This window comes from Budorcas taxicolor, chromosome 22 (assembly GCF_023091745.1).
Source record: "Budorcas taxicolor isolate Tak-1 chromosome 22, Takin1.1, whole genome shotgun sequence".
Lineage (NCBI taxonomy): Eukaryota > Metazoa > Chordata > Mammalia > Artiodactyla > Bovidae > Budorcas > Budorcas taxicolor.
Genome location: NC_068931.1, coordinates 38,428,238 through 38,444,767, shown reverse-complemented (window position 1 = coordinate 38,444,767; position 16,530 = coordinate 38,428,238). Strand labels below are relative to the sequence as shown.

The following is a 16,530-nucleotide window of genomic DNA, read 5'->3' as shown; positions in this document are numbered from 1 at the left end:
CTTCCTTTTATAAGAATTGACATGGACCATTTTTAGTCTTTATTGAATTTGTTACAGTATTGTTTCTGGTGGTTGGTTTTTTTTTTTTTTCATGTTTTGGTTTTCTGGCCATGAGGCGTGAGGGATCTTAGCTCCCTGACCAGGGATTGAACCTGCACCCCCTGCATTGGAAGGTGATATCCTATCCACTGGACCACCAGGGAAGTCCCTCTTCCTTTTTTCGAGTTTATTTTGCTCTTTTCAAGATTCGGGCGGTAAAACTTATTGGTTTGAGACTTTTCTTCTTGTCTGACTTACGCATTTAGTGCCATCGATTTTCCTCTCTGCACTGCTTCAGCTATGCCCCCACAAAATTTGATATGTTGTATTTCTGTTTCCCTTCAGTCCAGTGTATTTTTAGATTTCCATGGAAGCTTCCTCTTAGATCCGTAAGTTATTTAGCTTTGGGTGTTTAGCTTCCATGTGTTTAGAGATACTCTTGTTGTCTTTCTGCTTTTCAGTTCTCATGCAGCTCCACTGTGATCAGAGGGCATGCTGTATATGATATCAATTTTTTTTAATTGGTGGAAGCTTCATTTTATGGCCCAGAATATGGTCTACATTTATATATGTCCCATGAATACTTGGAAAGAACGTGTAGTGTGCTTTTCTTGGATGGAGGATTCTCTAAATGTCAGTTTGACTCTTGGTTGATAGAGTTGAGTTCCTCTATTAGTATTAATATATCCTTGCTGATTTTGTCAAGTTGCTCTATCAATTGATGAAAAGTGGTTATTGAAGTCTCTAACTATAATGGTAGATTTTTCCCTCACTCAATTCTTTCAGTTTTTCACTTATTTTGCAATTCTGTCATTTAATTCATACATATTTGGGACTGTCTTCTTGATGTATCAACTCTTTAACCACTATATAATATCCCTCTCTGCCTCTGGTCATTTTCTTTACCTGATGAAGAATTTTACCTGTAAAATTTCTTTATCTGACATTGAGTCACTATTGTTTTCCTTTGATTAATGTTTGCATAGTACAACTTTTTCTCTTTTTGTTTTCAGTTTGTATCTTTATATTTGAAGCATGTTCCTTCTTTCTGTTGTTCAGTCGCTCACTTGTGTCCGACTCTTTGCGACCCCATGGACTGCAGCACGCCAGGCTTCCCTGTCCTTCGCTATCTCCTAGAGTTTTCTCAAACTCACATCCACCGAGTCAGTGATGCCTACCATCCAACCATTTCATCTTCTGTTGCACCCTTTCCCTCCTGCCCTCAATCTTTCCCAAAATCAGGGCCTTTTCCAATGAGTCAGCTCTTCACCTCAGGTGGCCAAATTATTGGAGCTTCAGATTCAGTATCAATCCTTCCAATGAATATTCAGGGTTGATTTCCTTTAGGATTGACTGGTTGGATCTCCTTGCAGTCCAAGGGACTCTCAAGAGTCTTCTCCAGTACCACAGTTCAAAAGCATCAATTCTTCAGTGCTCAGCTTTCTTTATGGTCTAACTCTCACATCCATACACGACCACAGGAAAAACCAAAGCTTTGACTATAAGAACCTTTGTCAGCAAAGTGATGTCTCTGCTTTTTAATATGCTGTCTAGGTTCATCATTAGACAACTTATAGTTGGGTCATGTTTTTTAATCCTGCCTGCAACTCTTTTAATTCAGGCATTCAACTAGTTACATTTAATTTAATTACCATGTTAGGATTTAAGGCTTCCATTTGATTTTCTTAATTTTCTGAGTTTCTGGTTAGTTTTTACTTTTTTGTTTCCCTGGGTTTTTTCCTGATTTGTTAGGGGAAACTTGAATATTTTTCAGAATTCCATTTTGATTTATTGATAGTGGTTTTTTAGTGTATCTTCTTGTATAGCTTTTTTAGTGGTAGTTTTAGGAATTATAACTTATCACAGTGTATTGGAATCATCATTCTTACCAGTCTGAGTGAAGTGTGGAAACCATGCCTCCAGTCACAGCAGTCATTGTCTAAAATAGTTCTGTCTTATGTGAGATTGGGTCAAACTGTGAGCATTTGTATCATGTAGCGAAAGCCAAAGAGGCAAGTTAGGGTGGGATCTACCATAAATTATTCCTGTTACACCATAATATAATTATCTAAGCACTTTTTTATCTGAGAACGGGGCATCTTTTCCTAATTTGTACATAAGTTGTACAGAAGTACTGCATAGGTGAGAAGCAGCCCTAATGTGTAGGAACCATGTTTACATTTGATTACAATATACTTCCCCAATACATAATAGCTTTCTGAGTTAAAACTTAATTGAATTGGGCATGCAAAAAGAATATGGCCAACTACCTAAGCCCAGCTTAGAACCAAAACTAGGTAACTGCCACAAATATAAAGCAAATACATAAAGCCAAGAAAATTTAATTTCCATCTAAAGGAATGCAGATGTAATTGTAGAATCAATATTGGTAATATTTTAGGAACCATAGGGAAAGTGCCAGAAAAGAAGTAAATATTATCTCAGTTTTCTAAAGAGAGGATTCTAAAAATTTCAGATAGTTGATCTAATGTAAATCCGTGGGGCAACTGCAGAATGGATTTTTAAACAGATGGTTTATGATGATTTAGAAAAGAAGGAGCCAGCATAGACTGACTAAAAAGGAACATATAGGACTGCCTATATTTTTCCTCCCTGAACTGGTTGAGACATATCAGAGGAATGGAACTGCATTTAAAACATTTACACAGTAGATCCCAATAGGCTTGCAGGAAAAAACTGACATCACAGAAGCATGGGCTGGGTCACAGAAGTACATGATAAAGAGCCTAACAAAGACTGTGCTGTTAATGGACTGAGCCAATTCCAAAGACAATGGATTTGCCCAATCCTAGTCAATAATTTTACAGGTGATGGGGTAAGGAAATACGTGGCACGCTTATGGGGAAGCCACAAGGTAGTTAAGATGACAGAAATTAGATAGGCCAAGCTTCCAATTCTAAGTTTACAAACTCATCAGCCTCAGTTTCCTCACCTACAAAACAGGAATAATAATGCTTCATAACTGTTAGAACGATTCATAATATTGGTGTGCTAACTGAATAAGACATTGTAGGTAAAGCAGAGAACTTCATAACACTCACTGACTTGGGGTTTTATTACACTTGCTTCTGTTGTATTTGCTGATGACACAACTAGCAAGAATAGCTGGTACGGACTTCCCTGGTGGCACAGTGGATGGGAATCCACCTGCCAACGTGGATTTGATCCCTGTTCCGGGAAGATTCCACATGCTGTGGAACAACTAAGCCCTCGATCTGCAACTACTGAGCTTGTGTGCCGCAACTACTGAGCGTATGTGCCTCAACTACTGAGCTTGTGTGCCACAACTTCTAAAACCCACACAGCCTGGATCCTGTGCTCCACAACAAGAGAAGCCATCACAATGAGAAGCCTGTCACCGCAACCAAAGAATAGCTCCACTCGCTGCAACTAGAGAAAGCCCACTCACAGCAATGAAGACCCAGTGCAACCAAAAAAAAAAAAAGGAATAGAGCCCATATATTGCATATATTGTATGGGGCTGGCAGGATAAACCTCGGTGTCAATTTCACAGGAAGAAAAGGATCAAAAATTGTAATGACTTAATATCCTTTGAGGTGAAGATCTAAAAGCTGTCCAAAGGCATGTACACATTGCTATATTTAAAACGGATAACCAACAGGGTCCTACGGTATAGCACATGGAACTCTATTCAATGTTATGTGGCAGCCTGGATGAGAAGGGAGTCTGGGGGACTCATATATATGTATGGCTGAGTCCCTTTGCTGTCTACCTGAAACTATTACGACATAGTTAATCAGCTATACTCCAATACAAAATAATAAGTTTAAAAAATAATAAATAAATAAAAGTTGTCCAAAGGAAGCTTACCAGAAGCCAACAGGGTGACTATAAACCAAACAATAAGTCCAAAGCTTTTTAGACTTCACCCCAAGATGATTTTCTACAGAACAGAAGGCAATAGCCATTCTGTATTCCACTCTTGTCAGCCCATATTTGAAAGGCTGAGTTTGGTTCCAGGTACTCTGTTGTCAAAAAATAACAAATTGGACCTACTTTAGAGATGAGTTATCAAGGTAGAGGAGCGCCTACAAATCTTGACATACAAGGACCAGATGAAGGAGGACGTGTCACCAGAAGGGAGGCTTAGCTAGGGCTTGACACCTGTGTTCTAAACAACTGAAGGCTGACTCATGGACGGGAGGTAGGTCTTCTTTGAGACCTTTTGAGAGGATAGAAGTAAGTGTAGACACAGAGCATCCAACAAGGGGGATTAGAAGAAAACCAACACTAAAAGAATTATTTAAGACTGTCTTTAGTTGCGTTTTTCTCTTCCTCAAGTTAAGTCAGAATGTGAAGCACTTTATAAGAAAATCTATCAAAAGACTTTCACACAGGCTTTACTGACTCTGATTTGTCAATGTCAGCTTACATCTGTGTAAGAACACCGCTTTTGCCCCGACACTTTTTAAATTGAAAGAAACACTCTCCCTTCAGCTCAAAGCAGCATTTACATCCCTCCTAAGAATGAGGGCTCTTTACTAACTAGTACATTTGAATTGTCATCCCGTCTTCCTTAGTGATGACATTATTTTTTCCTTAACCGGTTCATAGACTGACACTCCTGTCAACAGTCTTTCTGTAATCTCTAACTGCTTGTAGAATTATTTTCCTGGATGTCTTAATCATGGCAATCCAATTTAGTCTCAATGTTACTGTATCAAGTTTTAATTACATTACTGTTTTGCAATCACTAGAGCAGTAACATTATACTCAGATTTATTACTATACTTTTCCCCAAACAATAGAAGCATTTTTCTGTTTTCAGCCATAACAATAATAGTTCCTGAAATACTACATTATTGTGCGTCCCTAAAACTTACCTTAAATGATCAATAGAGTATTTTTTTGGAGGAAAAATAATGACAGTCTGTTTTTATTATATTGGTCCCCAACGTTGCTGGTAGCTTAATTGCTAAGAAATGAAATAGAAAAGTTAAGTACTTCTGTTAAAGTAAGATCTCTACTTTCGAGTATATACTCAAAAGAATTGAAAGCAGGGACTCAAACAGATATTTGTACACTTAGATTATAGCAGTGTTATTCACAATAGCTAACGGGTAGAAGCAATCCAAGTGTCTGTTAATGGATGAATGAATAAACAAAACGTGGTGAATAGAATGATGGAATATTAATAAGTAATATTAAAGCAAGGAAATTCTGATACATGCTGCAACATGGATGAACCTTGAAGACATTATGCTAAGCAAAACAAGCCAGACAAACACTATGATTCCACTTATGTGAGGTACTTAAGAGTCGTCAAACTCATAGAGACAGAAAGTAAGATGGTCAGGGAAGGAAGGATGGGGAGTTAGTGTTTAATGGGTACAGAGTTTCAGTTAGGATGATGATACGGTTTTGTGGTTAGATGATGGTGACAGTTGTACAACACTGTAAAAGTTCTTAATGCTGCCCAACTGCACGCTTAAAAATGGACGATGGAATATTCAGTGCAGTTCAGGTCAGTCGCTCAGTCGTGTCCGACTCTTTGCGACACCATGAATTGCAGCACGCCAGGCCTCCTTGTCCATCACCAACTCCCGGAGTTCACCCAAACCCCTGTCCATCGAGTCGGTGATACCATCCAGCCATCTCATCCTCTGTCGTCCCCTTCTCCTCCTGCCCCCAATCCCTCCCAGCATCAGGGTCTTTTCCAGTGAGTCAACTCTTCACATGAGGTGGCCAAAGTATTGGTGTTTCAGCTTTAGCATCATTCCTTCCAGAGAACACCCAGGACTGATCTCCTTTAGAATGGACTGGTTGGATCTTCTTGCAGTCCAAGGGACTCTCAAGAATCTTCTCCAACACCACAGTTCAAAAGCATCAATATTACTCAGCTATAAAAAAGAACACATTTGAGTCAGTGATAATGAGGTGGATGAACCCAGGGCCTAGGGTACAGAGTGAAGTAAGTCAGAAAGAGAAAGACAAATATTGTATATTAACACGTGTTTGGAATCTAGAAAGATGGTCCTGATGAACCTATTTGCAGGGCAGCAATGGAGACGCAGACACAGAGAGCAGACCTGCAGACACAGCGGGGGAAGGAGAGGGCGGGACGCATTGAGAGAGGAGCATGGAAACATACACATCACCACATGCAAAACAGATAGCCCTTGGGAATTTGCTGTGTGATGCAGGGAGCTCAACCCAGTGCTCTGGGACAACCTAGAGGGGTGGGAGAGGATGGGATGCGGGAAGGAAGTTCAAGAGGGAGTGGACATATGTATACCTGTGGCTGATTCATGTTGATGTATGGCAGAAACAAACACAATATCATAAAGCAATTATCCTCCAATTAGAATTTAAAAACAAACCAAAAAATGGTTGAAATGGTGGGTTTTATGTTATTTATATTTGCCATGATGAGAGAGAGAGGCTAATTATCCAGTAAATCCTCACAGCTGTAAGGGACTTTCCTTAGTTAAGGTGGTTAAGTCCAGCAGAGAAAGGTCTTTTGTCTGCTAATAATTAATGTGATCCCAATTTAAATAGCAAAACCCAACTCTCCAAATCCCTCTCCTAGAAACTGCAGTTTGGAATCTCATTCTGGGAAAAGATGGAATCGCATGGAAGTCCTCTAGATGTTAGGTTAAACCTAAATAAAATTTCTCAATAGAAATAAAAAAAAAAACTCTGCCTTCCAATGCAGGGGCTGAGGGTTTCATCCCTGGGTGGGGAATTTAAGATCCCATATACCATGCGGTGGACTTCCTAGGTGGCGCTAGTGATAAAGAACCCGCCTAATGCAGGAGACATAAGAGACATGAGTTCGATCCCTGGGTCGGGAAGACTCCCTGGAGGAGGGCATAGCAACCCACTCCAGTATTCTTGTCTGGAGAATCCCATGGACGAGCCTGGCATGCTACAGTCCATGGGATCACAAAGAGGCAGACATGACTGAGCAACTAAGCACACACACACCTACTCCAGTATTCTTGCCTGGAGAGTCCCATGGACAGAGGAGCCTGGCGGGCTACAGTCCATAGGGTCACAAAGAGTCAGAAACAACTGAAGGGACTTAGCATGAATGCAGGCATGCCATGCGGTGCTGCCAAGAGAAAGAAAAATGCTCACAGCTCTATAAGGCAGTAATGTTCTCTATTTTAAACAAGGAGGAAGTGTGGCTTCCCCAGTACCACGGAGCCAACTGAGATTCAAAGCCAGCTTGTTATAACAAGGAGCCAAGTTCAGCAGAGCAAGTTCCCCGCTGTGAAACTGCTTGATCGAATCCTGGTCTCTTGCATAGCAGACGGATTTTTTACCACTGAGCCACCAGGGAAGTCCACTAAGGGCAACTGCCACTCCACAAATCTCATTTCTCTCTGAATTATTTTTATCAATTTAGTGATCATTTTGGTCCTAATCAAGCTAAAGGGAAGAGAATTGTAGGAATCACTTTGAGGTGATACGTAAGACTTGTTTTTATAAAACTGACTACCCGGAACCCAAGAAAGCAAAAGAGCCCCGTGCTGCAGCTGCTGTTCAGTTCTAGGCGGGATCTGCCATCATGGACATGTACTGTGTACTCACACAGACCTCCTCGGATGCTAAAAGCATACCAGAGCTCCCAAATTCCTGCATGCAAGTCTTTGAAGCAATTCTTTGTGTATGAAGCACTGTATCCTCAGTCAGCCATCAATAAAACTCTGCTGGGCACATCTGAACATTAAGAAAGGTTCTTTCCTTACTGCTCCCAAAGAGAGAAATCAATTCCCCTGGGTCTGACTATAGTCTGTATAACATGATGAGAGGAGTTACTGTCCTGCTTGGGCTTCCCTGGTGGCTCAGACGGTAAAGAATCCGCCTGCAATGTGGGAGACCTGGGTTTGATCCCTGGGTGGGGAAGATCCCCTGGAGAAAGAAATGGCAACCCATTCCAGTATTCTTGCCTGGATAATTCAATGGACAGAGGAGCCTGGCAGGCTACACAGTCCATGGGGTCGCAAAGAGTAGGACACGACTGAGTGACTAACACTTTCCATCAGGAATAGATCTCCAAAGGGACCTACCCGTCCCCCAAGTCTTCACCTTCCATGGTGCCTTGATTCTCTTCAGGTCCTCATCAGGGTCTTACTGGGTTTCTTGTCACAGTGCCTTGGTGGATTTCAGACTTTCCACACTACCCCCCTCACACTTATTCAACAAATTTTTAAGGAGATCTAATAATATGATGCAAAGAGCCAACTCATTGGAAAAGACCCTGATGCTGGGAAAGATTGAGGGCAGGAGGGGAAGGAGATGACAGAGGATGAGATAGTTGAATGGCATCACTGACTCAATGGACATGAATCTGAACAAATTCCAGGAGACAGTGAAGGACAGGGAAGCCTGGTGTGCTGCATTCCATGGGGTTGCAAAAAGTTGGACATGACTTAGCAACTGAACAACAACAATGTATGCCAGCCACTGTGCTAAGCTTTGGGAACACAGTGATGATTCCATATAATCCCATGACCCCAGATGTGGTTGCTGCCTTCCAGAACCCACAGTTTTATGGGGGAGACTGGCCAGCAGGCAGTTACAACTGCAATAAGCCTCTGATGAGAGCAGGCTCAGCTCTGTACATATCAGCTTACTGGGCACTGTCCTCTGCCCTGAGCCTCCCAAGTTTTTGCTCCCTGGGTCTGGAATGACTTCTGTCTGGCTCACTCTTACCTGATGACAGGCTATCAGGGTCTGAGAGACTCCAAGCTGTCCTCTCTCCAAAGCTTTTCCTAATACCTCTACTCCAAATGAGTCTCTTCTTTGCTACCTTCTTCTTGCTTCTTTCTTGAACACTTATTATAAATACATGTTTGTGTACTAAGTCGCTTCAGTTGTATCCAGCTCTGTGGCCCCATGGGCTGTAGCCCACCAGGCTCCTCTGTCCATGGCATTCTCCAGGCAAGAATACTGGCGTTGCCGTGCCTTCCTCCAGGGGATCTTCCCAACTCAGGGATCAAACCCGCATCTCCTATGTCTCCTGCATTGGCAGGTGGGTTCTTTACCACTAACACCAACTGGGAAGCCCTATTATAAGCACAACACAGATTATCTTCAAGTTTGTTCGGCATATTTGTCTCCGTCTGGAGACTGGCGTTATCAAAGGCAGGAATCACATGTTCTCCGCAGCATCTAGCACAAGCATTATGAATAGTTGGCATCTGATTTGTATTGTTTTAAATCTAATGTTGCACAGTCCTGAGAATCTATAGGAAAGAATGTTTGAATTCCAAGTATCTTTCTTGGAATTCTGCACCCTTCTCCAGGGGCTCTTCCTGACCCAGGGATGGAACCTGAGTCTCTTGCATCTCCTGCATTGGCAGGTGAGTTCTTTACCACTAGCACTACCTGGGATGTCCTTCCAAGTGTCAGAAGAGCCTAAATATGATGGATAAACATATTTGGCACCCTGTAAGAACTGCATTTTATGTTGAAAGTTGCTAGGGTTGATGAATTATTGTCAGAAGAACTGCACCTTTATTTTGGAGAAGATCCACTTTATAACTAAAATGCAGTATCCCAGCTTCTAGCATATGGCTTTGCAGATACTCAGCCTGTGGCTCTTTGCTAATCTTCCCAGTAGAACAGTCAACAAATCTCCACCCATATCAGTTTTTTTCCTCTACCGAGTGAAGCTAATGGAGCAAAGAAAAATCCCTAAGATTATTTCCTCATCTTCCTTTTACCCCACCCTGGACTTCTGAGATAGCAAGGTCTACAACACTTGGCAGTGCCATGTCTCCCAGAAATAATGCTGACATTCATTCCCCATGTCAAGCATTTATGGAGGAAGAGCAACAAAGAACACAACAAGGGACCTATGGGAGTTTGTTCCTTCAGTCTGAATCTTAAAATGTAGAAGTTGCTCCTGTGTCTAAGCTGTGCTGCTCTGATGGGGCTGATCAGTTGGTGAGACCGATCCCTTTATGAAGTTAAAGTTCTAAGAAACAGAAGGGAAATGAAGTGTTTAAGGAACAATATGGTGTTGCAAAAGAAGTTTGCCAAAAGACCCTAAGTGGCTGTCAATGAATCAGTCTGTTTTTCTGGGAATGTCTTCTTTTTTGAAAAATAGTTTTTCTCTATATAGACTTCTTTGTTGACCATCTTTTTCATTCAGTACTTGGAATATTTCATCTCAATGCCCTCTAGCATCCTTGATTTATGATGAGAAGTCAGCTTTTAATCTTATTGGTGATTCCCTGTAAGTGATGAGTCATTTCTTTCTGCTTTCAAGATTTTCTCATTGTCTTTGTCTTTTGACACTTCTACAAGGATATGGTTAGGTGTGGGTCTCACTGAGTTCATAGTACTTTGAGTTTTTTTAAGCTTCTTAGATATATGAGTTTTCATCAGATTTGGGATGATTTTGGCCACTAATTCTTTAAATGTATTTTCTACCTCTCCTTTTGGAACTCCAATTACATGTATGTTGGTGTGTTTGATGGTGTCCCACCATCTTTGAAGCTCTGTATGTTTTTCCTGATTCTTTTCTTTTAATTTCTCAGCCTGCATAATCTCTCTTCAGGTTTATTCTTCTTCGTGGGCCTTGCTCTGAGCCCCTTGAGTAAGTTTTCCATTTTATTTGTTATTATGTAGTTATTGGTGACTCAGTGGTAAAGAATCAGCCTGCAATGCAGGAGACCTGGGTTCGATCCCTGGGTTGGGAAGATCCCCTGGAGGAGAGCATGGCAACCCACTCCAGTGTTCTTGCCTGGAGAATCCCATGGACAGAGGAGCCTGCAGGGCTACAGTCCACAGGCTCGCAAAGAGTCGGACACGACTGAGTGATAGGACACGTGCACTGTGCTATACGTTAGATCCCTGGAGCTTATTCATCTTGTGGAGTTACAATGTTAGTGATATATTACAGGATTAATCATTCTCTCTTTGGGAACAGTGATTTAAAATGCTGTGTTCTCAGACAGAGAGAATAGGCTTGTGGTTGCCGAAGGTAAAGGGGGGCAAGGGGAGGGATGGATTGGGAGTTTGAAATTAACAGAGGTAAACTATTATATATAGAATGCATAAACAAGGTCCTACTGTATAGTAGAGGGAACTATATTTCAATATCCTGTGATAAACCATAATGGAAAAGAATATGAAAAAAATGGATTATATGTGTGTATGTGTGTGTGTGCATGAATCATTTTGCTGTACAGCAGAAATTAACACAACATTGTAAATCAACTTCCTTAATATAGGTTATCACAGAATATGAAGTGTAGTTGATTTACAATATTGTGTTAATTTCTGCTGTACAGCAAAGTGATTCATATATATATATACACACACATGCATTCTTTTTCATATTCTTTCCCATTATGGTAAATTAACTATACTCCAATAGAATTAAAATATCTTTTAAAATAAACACAATTAAAATTAATAAAACTATATTCAAAAAGTAAAATGTATTAAATGTTGTTTTCCAAGTATTATTGCATTTTTTCTTTTTGCAATGGAAACCTTACAGATACACTGGCCAAACTTGTTTGTCTAGCTGTCTCACTGCCATTTAAGCGCATCCCATCTTTGGGTGCAGTTAAAGGACATGATAACGAATGGGGCCCAACCAGGCCAAAATCTCAATTCCATTGGGATAAGCCATGAAAGGTTAACTTAGCATAAGCAATTTAGGGAGAACGTGAAATATGATGGCTGTCATTATAATAGGCTAACATCGATCATTAATCTAATCTAAGAGCTAATGTTTCTGAATATGCACATTCCTTTTCTTCTTAGCAGATCAACTTCCTCTAGAGTTGATAATCAACTCATTCTCTTTTGGTGTTTCTTTCATGAGTGTTTCATCTTCAGGAGCACACATACATACTGTACCCTTTATGATGAGAGCTGTGGGCACTGCTCTCTAAGTGGACAAGATCAAAGAGCTCATTTCCTTATATTTCGTGTATCATTAAAGTAGGTGTTGTTTCATCAGGAATGACTCACCAAAGTAGAACTATTCGATCTCTTCTGAATGCTCTTCCAGTTTGGAATTATGCTTTCTTTCATAACGAGTTGCCGAACTGAATGATTATTTCAAGGATGCCTCATTTCTCCATCTCAGCCAGCAGACACACCCTCATTGTTCAAAACACTGAGCTTTTCACTTCTTCTTTTGAATGCAGACCATTTATGAAACAGCTGCCCACATTGCTGCCCTGATAACTGTTTGGAAGCGCTGCCTCATTTATGTTGGCAATACCATTGCTCTGGGTCAGGCTACAAAACAGCCAAAGAAACACATTTGTCTTCTCTCAAGTTCTAGTGGAAGTGAACTTCAGGCTGTAAATGCTTCTAGTGAAGGCTCTCTTTCCCTAGCAGAGATCTCAGTGGGAAAATGTACTCTTCAGTGTATTTGTTTTCTGACGGAGGTTTTTGGCACGAGCATTTATAAAGTGGTCCGTGGTGAATCTCCATAATGGCACATAAGGCATGCAAAATACTTGCCTGATCTGGCAGAGGTATTTTTATGTTTGGCAGCTACTTTTAGGATCCATAGGAACATTGCCAAAACAATCAGTTTCTCTTTTGTATTAGTAAAATACACAAGAGGTTTCCTTTTGATGCTAAATTCCAGATCTATTCTAATTTGGCCCCTCCTTCAGTGTAGTTGCAAAAAGTGGCCATTAATCAAATCCTCAGCTTTTAGTATTAAATTTACCAGGGGCTTCCCTGGTGCTCAGATGGTCAAGAATCTGCCTGCAACGGAGGAGATCTGGGTTGGATCCCTGGATCAGGAATGGACAAGTCTGAGCAAACTCCTCAAGATAGGACAGAGGAGATAGGACAGAGGAGCCTGGCATGCTGCAGTTAATGGAGTCACAAAGAGTTGGACACCACCTAGCGACTGAACAACAAGTATAAAATTTATAAATTAATTTAGGAAGTTTAAAATTTTCTACAATATTGAGTTTCACATCCAGAAAAATTGTTTTTATTTACTACTTGCCTATTGCCTTGCATAAAGTTTTATTACTTTTTCAAAAATTTCTGGTGCACCTCTTTTTCATAGCTTCTACTTATTATGTTTATCATTTTGAATGGATTTTTAAATTAAAATTTCTATTTGGTGGTGGCAGTATATAGAAAAATTATTGATTTCTCTGTTTTTACCCTCTATGTAACTATTTGGGCAATCACTCTTATTAGTTCTGAAAGTTTTCATTTGATTTTATCTTCTAGTGAATTAATTGTATAATCTGTAAATACTCAAAGTTTCTCTCTTTCTTCAGAATATTTATATTCTCTATTTCTTTTTTTTCTAATTTGATTGGCTATGATCTCCAGAAAAATTATAAATAATAGAAGCTTATTGGGCCTACATCTTTCTCCTTACCAACTTTTTAAATTGCAAACAATATTACAGCAAATTTTTTTAATAATGAAAGAAACAAAATCACCCTGAATCCCACACAAAAACAAAATTCAAAAATTACTTAAAAAACACAGACATAGAAAATAAACTTATGGTTACCAGAGGGGAAAGGGGGGGAGGAGGGATAAATTAGGAGTTTAGGATTAAAATATGCAAACTGATGTATATAAAATAGATTTAAAAAAAAACCAAGGTGCTACTGTATAGCACAAGGAACTATATTCAATATCTTGTAATAGTTTATAAAGAAAAAGAATATATAACTAAACCACTTTGCTGTATACCTGAAACTAACACAACATTGTAAATCAGCTATATTTCAATAAAAAAATCTTAATTACTAAAACAATTGTTTTTATGTGTTCAGAAAGGGTAAGGAAGGCTATACAGCAAGTTGTTATGGGTAATTCTTTCAGGGGAGTGGGATTCTGGAGCAGGAACAAGGGGACAAGGAGACCCACTTTCTGCTCTGTGCACTTCTGGATAGCTTGGCTTTTTGCAAAGTGCAATCTGCTTTTATAATTTTAAAATGCATCTTGGGAAACAGTCTTACAAGTATAATGTATGTAAGACTTGTCTTTCAATATCAAGATTTAGAGATGTGAACATGTTAACATCTAAAATTGAAGTTTTGTTCACTGTTAAATCTCAACTAAATGAGGAAAGGTTAAACAGATGATATAAAGATGGATAGAGATATTGATAGAGTTACAGACACCCATTTGCCATTTGCCATTAATACAAAATCCAAAGCAAAGGACAGTCTTGTTTGTAGGACATATATTAAGCTAACCTTAAAAGTGCATTCCAGTATACAGTAGGTGCAAATACTGTTTGATTCCACTTATGTGAGATACCTAGAATAGTCAAATTCATAGAGTCAGAAAGTAGGTTGGTAGATGCCAGGGGCTTTGGGTGTAGAGGGGAGGGGGGATCAGGGGATGGGGAGGTAGGGCGGGGGGAATGGGGAGCTAGTGTTTACTGGGGACAGAGTTTCAGTTTAGGAAGGTGAAACATTCAGGAGATGGATGATGGTGAGAGGTGCACAACAATGTGAATGTACTTAGTGCCACTGAACTGCACAGATAATATGAATAGTGCATTCTATATATTATATGACTTTTACCACAATAAAAAATAAAATAGAAGATGGCATAGAAAAGAAATGAGTACAAAGGGAAAGCTCACAAATTAGAACCGGGAAGAATTCTAGGGCAGGCATGGCAACTACACGATGCCCTCTAGGATGTCTAGGAAAATGTGATTGAGGACATTATTTCATGGGCTGAAGGAATTATAATTTCTCTCAATGATTTCCCATCAAAAGCTTTCTTCCCAGACCCCACGGGGGAGTGTAACGACCACGGGAGGGCACCTGTGTTTCTTGCGCTAGTATATAGGGTGGCCCTGGCAGTCGGAACTTGCCCTGTCTTACTCCCGCCTGCACGGTGGAACAGGACTCACGCACACTCTCCGTTGTTCTCCTCCAGGATTTCCAATGAGCACTCCCCCAAACTCCAGATCCGGAGTCACAGTTACCTGAGGGCGGTCAGTGAGGTCTCCATCAACCGAAGCCTCGACAGCCTGGACCCTGCAGGGCTGCTCACGTCCCCGAAGTTCCGCTCCAGGAACGAGAGCTACATGCGCGCCATGAGCACCATCAGCCAGGTGAGCCCCGCGGCCATGGGCAGTGAATTGCACGGGGCAGTTGGGGAAACCCAGGGGGTGTGACGCGAGGAGGTTGACATCCCCTGAGTGGGTCGGGCAGGGGCCCCAGTCTAAATGCTGCCTGTGACTGGCCACAGCTGGCTCTGGGGACCAACAGTCCGACCAGCAGCAGAGGGGTCCTTGGGCAGCTGGGGTAAAGCACGTGGGGGGAGTCCTTGAGGAAACTCTTTAGCAGTCAGCCTGCACTGGCACATTTGTCATTAAGGAGTTGATGGATGAGGCTTCAGTTGCAAAGATGTTTGAAGGATAGAAGGACAGGGTGAACGTCATTGGCAAAACCTAGGCAGTGTCTAATCCTAAAAGTATTAAGCAAGTCATCAAAACAGGGACAAAGGCTGGGAAATGAGATGTGATCTGTTTATTTCAGCTGGATCCTAGGTGAATAATTGTGTCTTGGTTGTAAGACACAAGTCTACTTCTAAGAACTGGTACCCTGAATTAGGGATGAAGACTCAGTAAAGTTAACTTAATACTGCATCTGAAATACTCAGCTAAAGCTTCTCAGTGCCTCCAGGGAATATGGGAGGGGGTTAGGCTGCCTTATCCCAAGGGAGGGTTAAACCTAGGACTCCTGGAGGGTGGACACTGCAGCTTTCAGGGGCCACCAGAGGAGCAGGAGGCGCTTCTTCTGGAAGGACAAAAAAAGGGGATTTTTTTTGGAAATAAAGTTTAGGAGTTCTGAATTTTAATTTTTATCAGTTTTTTAAAATAAGCACCATACTTGGGACTTCCTTGGTGGTCCAGGGTTAAGAATCCACCTGCCAATGCAGGAGACACGAGTTCGATCCCTGGTTGAAGGGCAACTAAGCCCATGCGCCCAGACTACTGAGCCCAAGAGCCACAATTACTGAAACTCAAGTGCCTAGAGTCTGTGCTCCACGAGAGAAGCCACCACAGTGAGAAGCCCAAGCACTGCAACTAGACAGGAGCCCCCACTTGCCAAAATCCGTGAACAGCAACAAAGACCCAGAGCAGACAAAAGTTAACTAATTAATTACTTTTAAAAGCACTATGCTATTAACTCAGCTGATATTATTGAGCAAAACACTGGGCTGGATCCTGAAAGTTATTCAGTGGTGAATAATGCCTCATTCCTGCTCCCCCAAAGTTTATAGTTTAATGGAGATTACACCCCCAAAAAAATGTTATTTATAACAAATAACAATAACAAATGTTATTTACTTGAACACCAGAAAAACACTGAGGTGGGCAGGACAAGAATTAGCCATAAGAGCCAACTTTACTGGGTCAGGCATTGTGCCAACTGCTTTATATGCTCATAATATTAATCCTTATAAACACCCTGTAAGATATGTAAGTAACCAAAAGTTAAAGGGGACTTTATGGTCATG

The 16,530-nt window shown here is 40.9% G+C and overlaps 1 protein-coding gene across 1 annotated transcript in view; it reads left to right on the top strand.

The window, feature by feature from the left end:
* The window catches only part of DLGAP1 (DLG associated protein 1), a 299,073-nt gene that overhangs the window by 131,161 nt on the left and 151,382 nt on the right, over positions 1-16,530 (top strand). Inside the window, exon 3 of the mRNA XM_052660275.1 lies at positions 14,941-15,118. Coding sequence (XP_052516235.1) covers positions 14,941-15,118 — 178 coding nt within the window. The remainder of the gene's footprint in view (positions 1-14,940; positions 15,119-16,530) is intronic.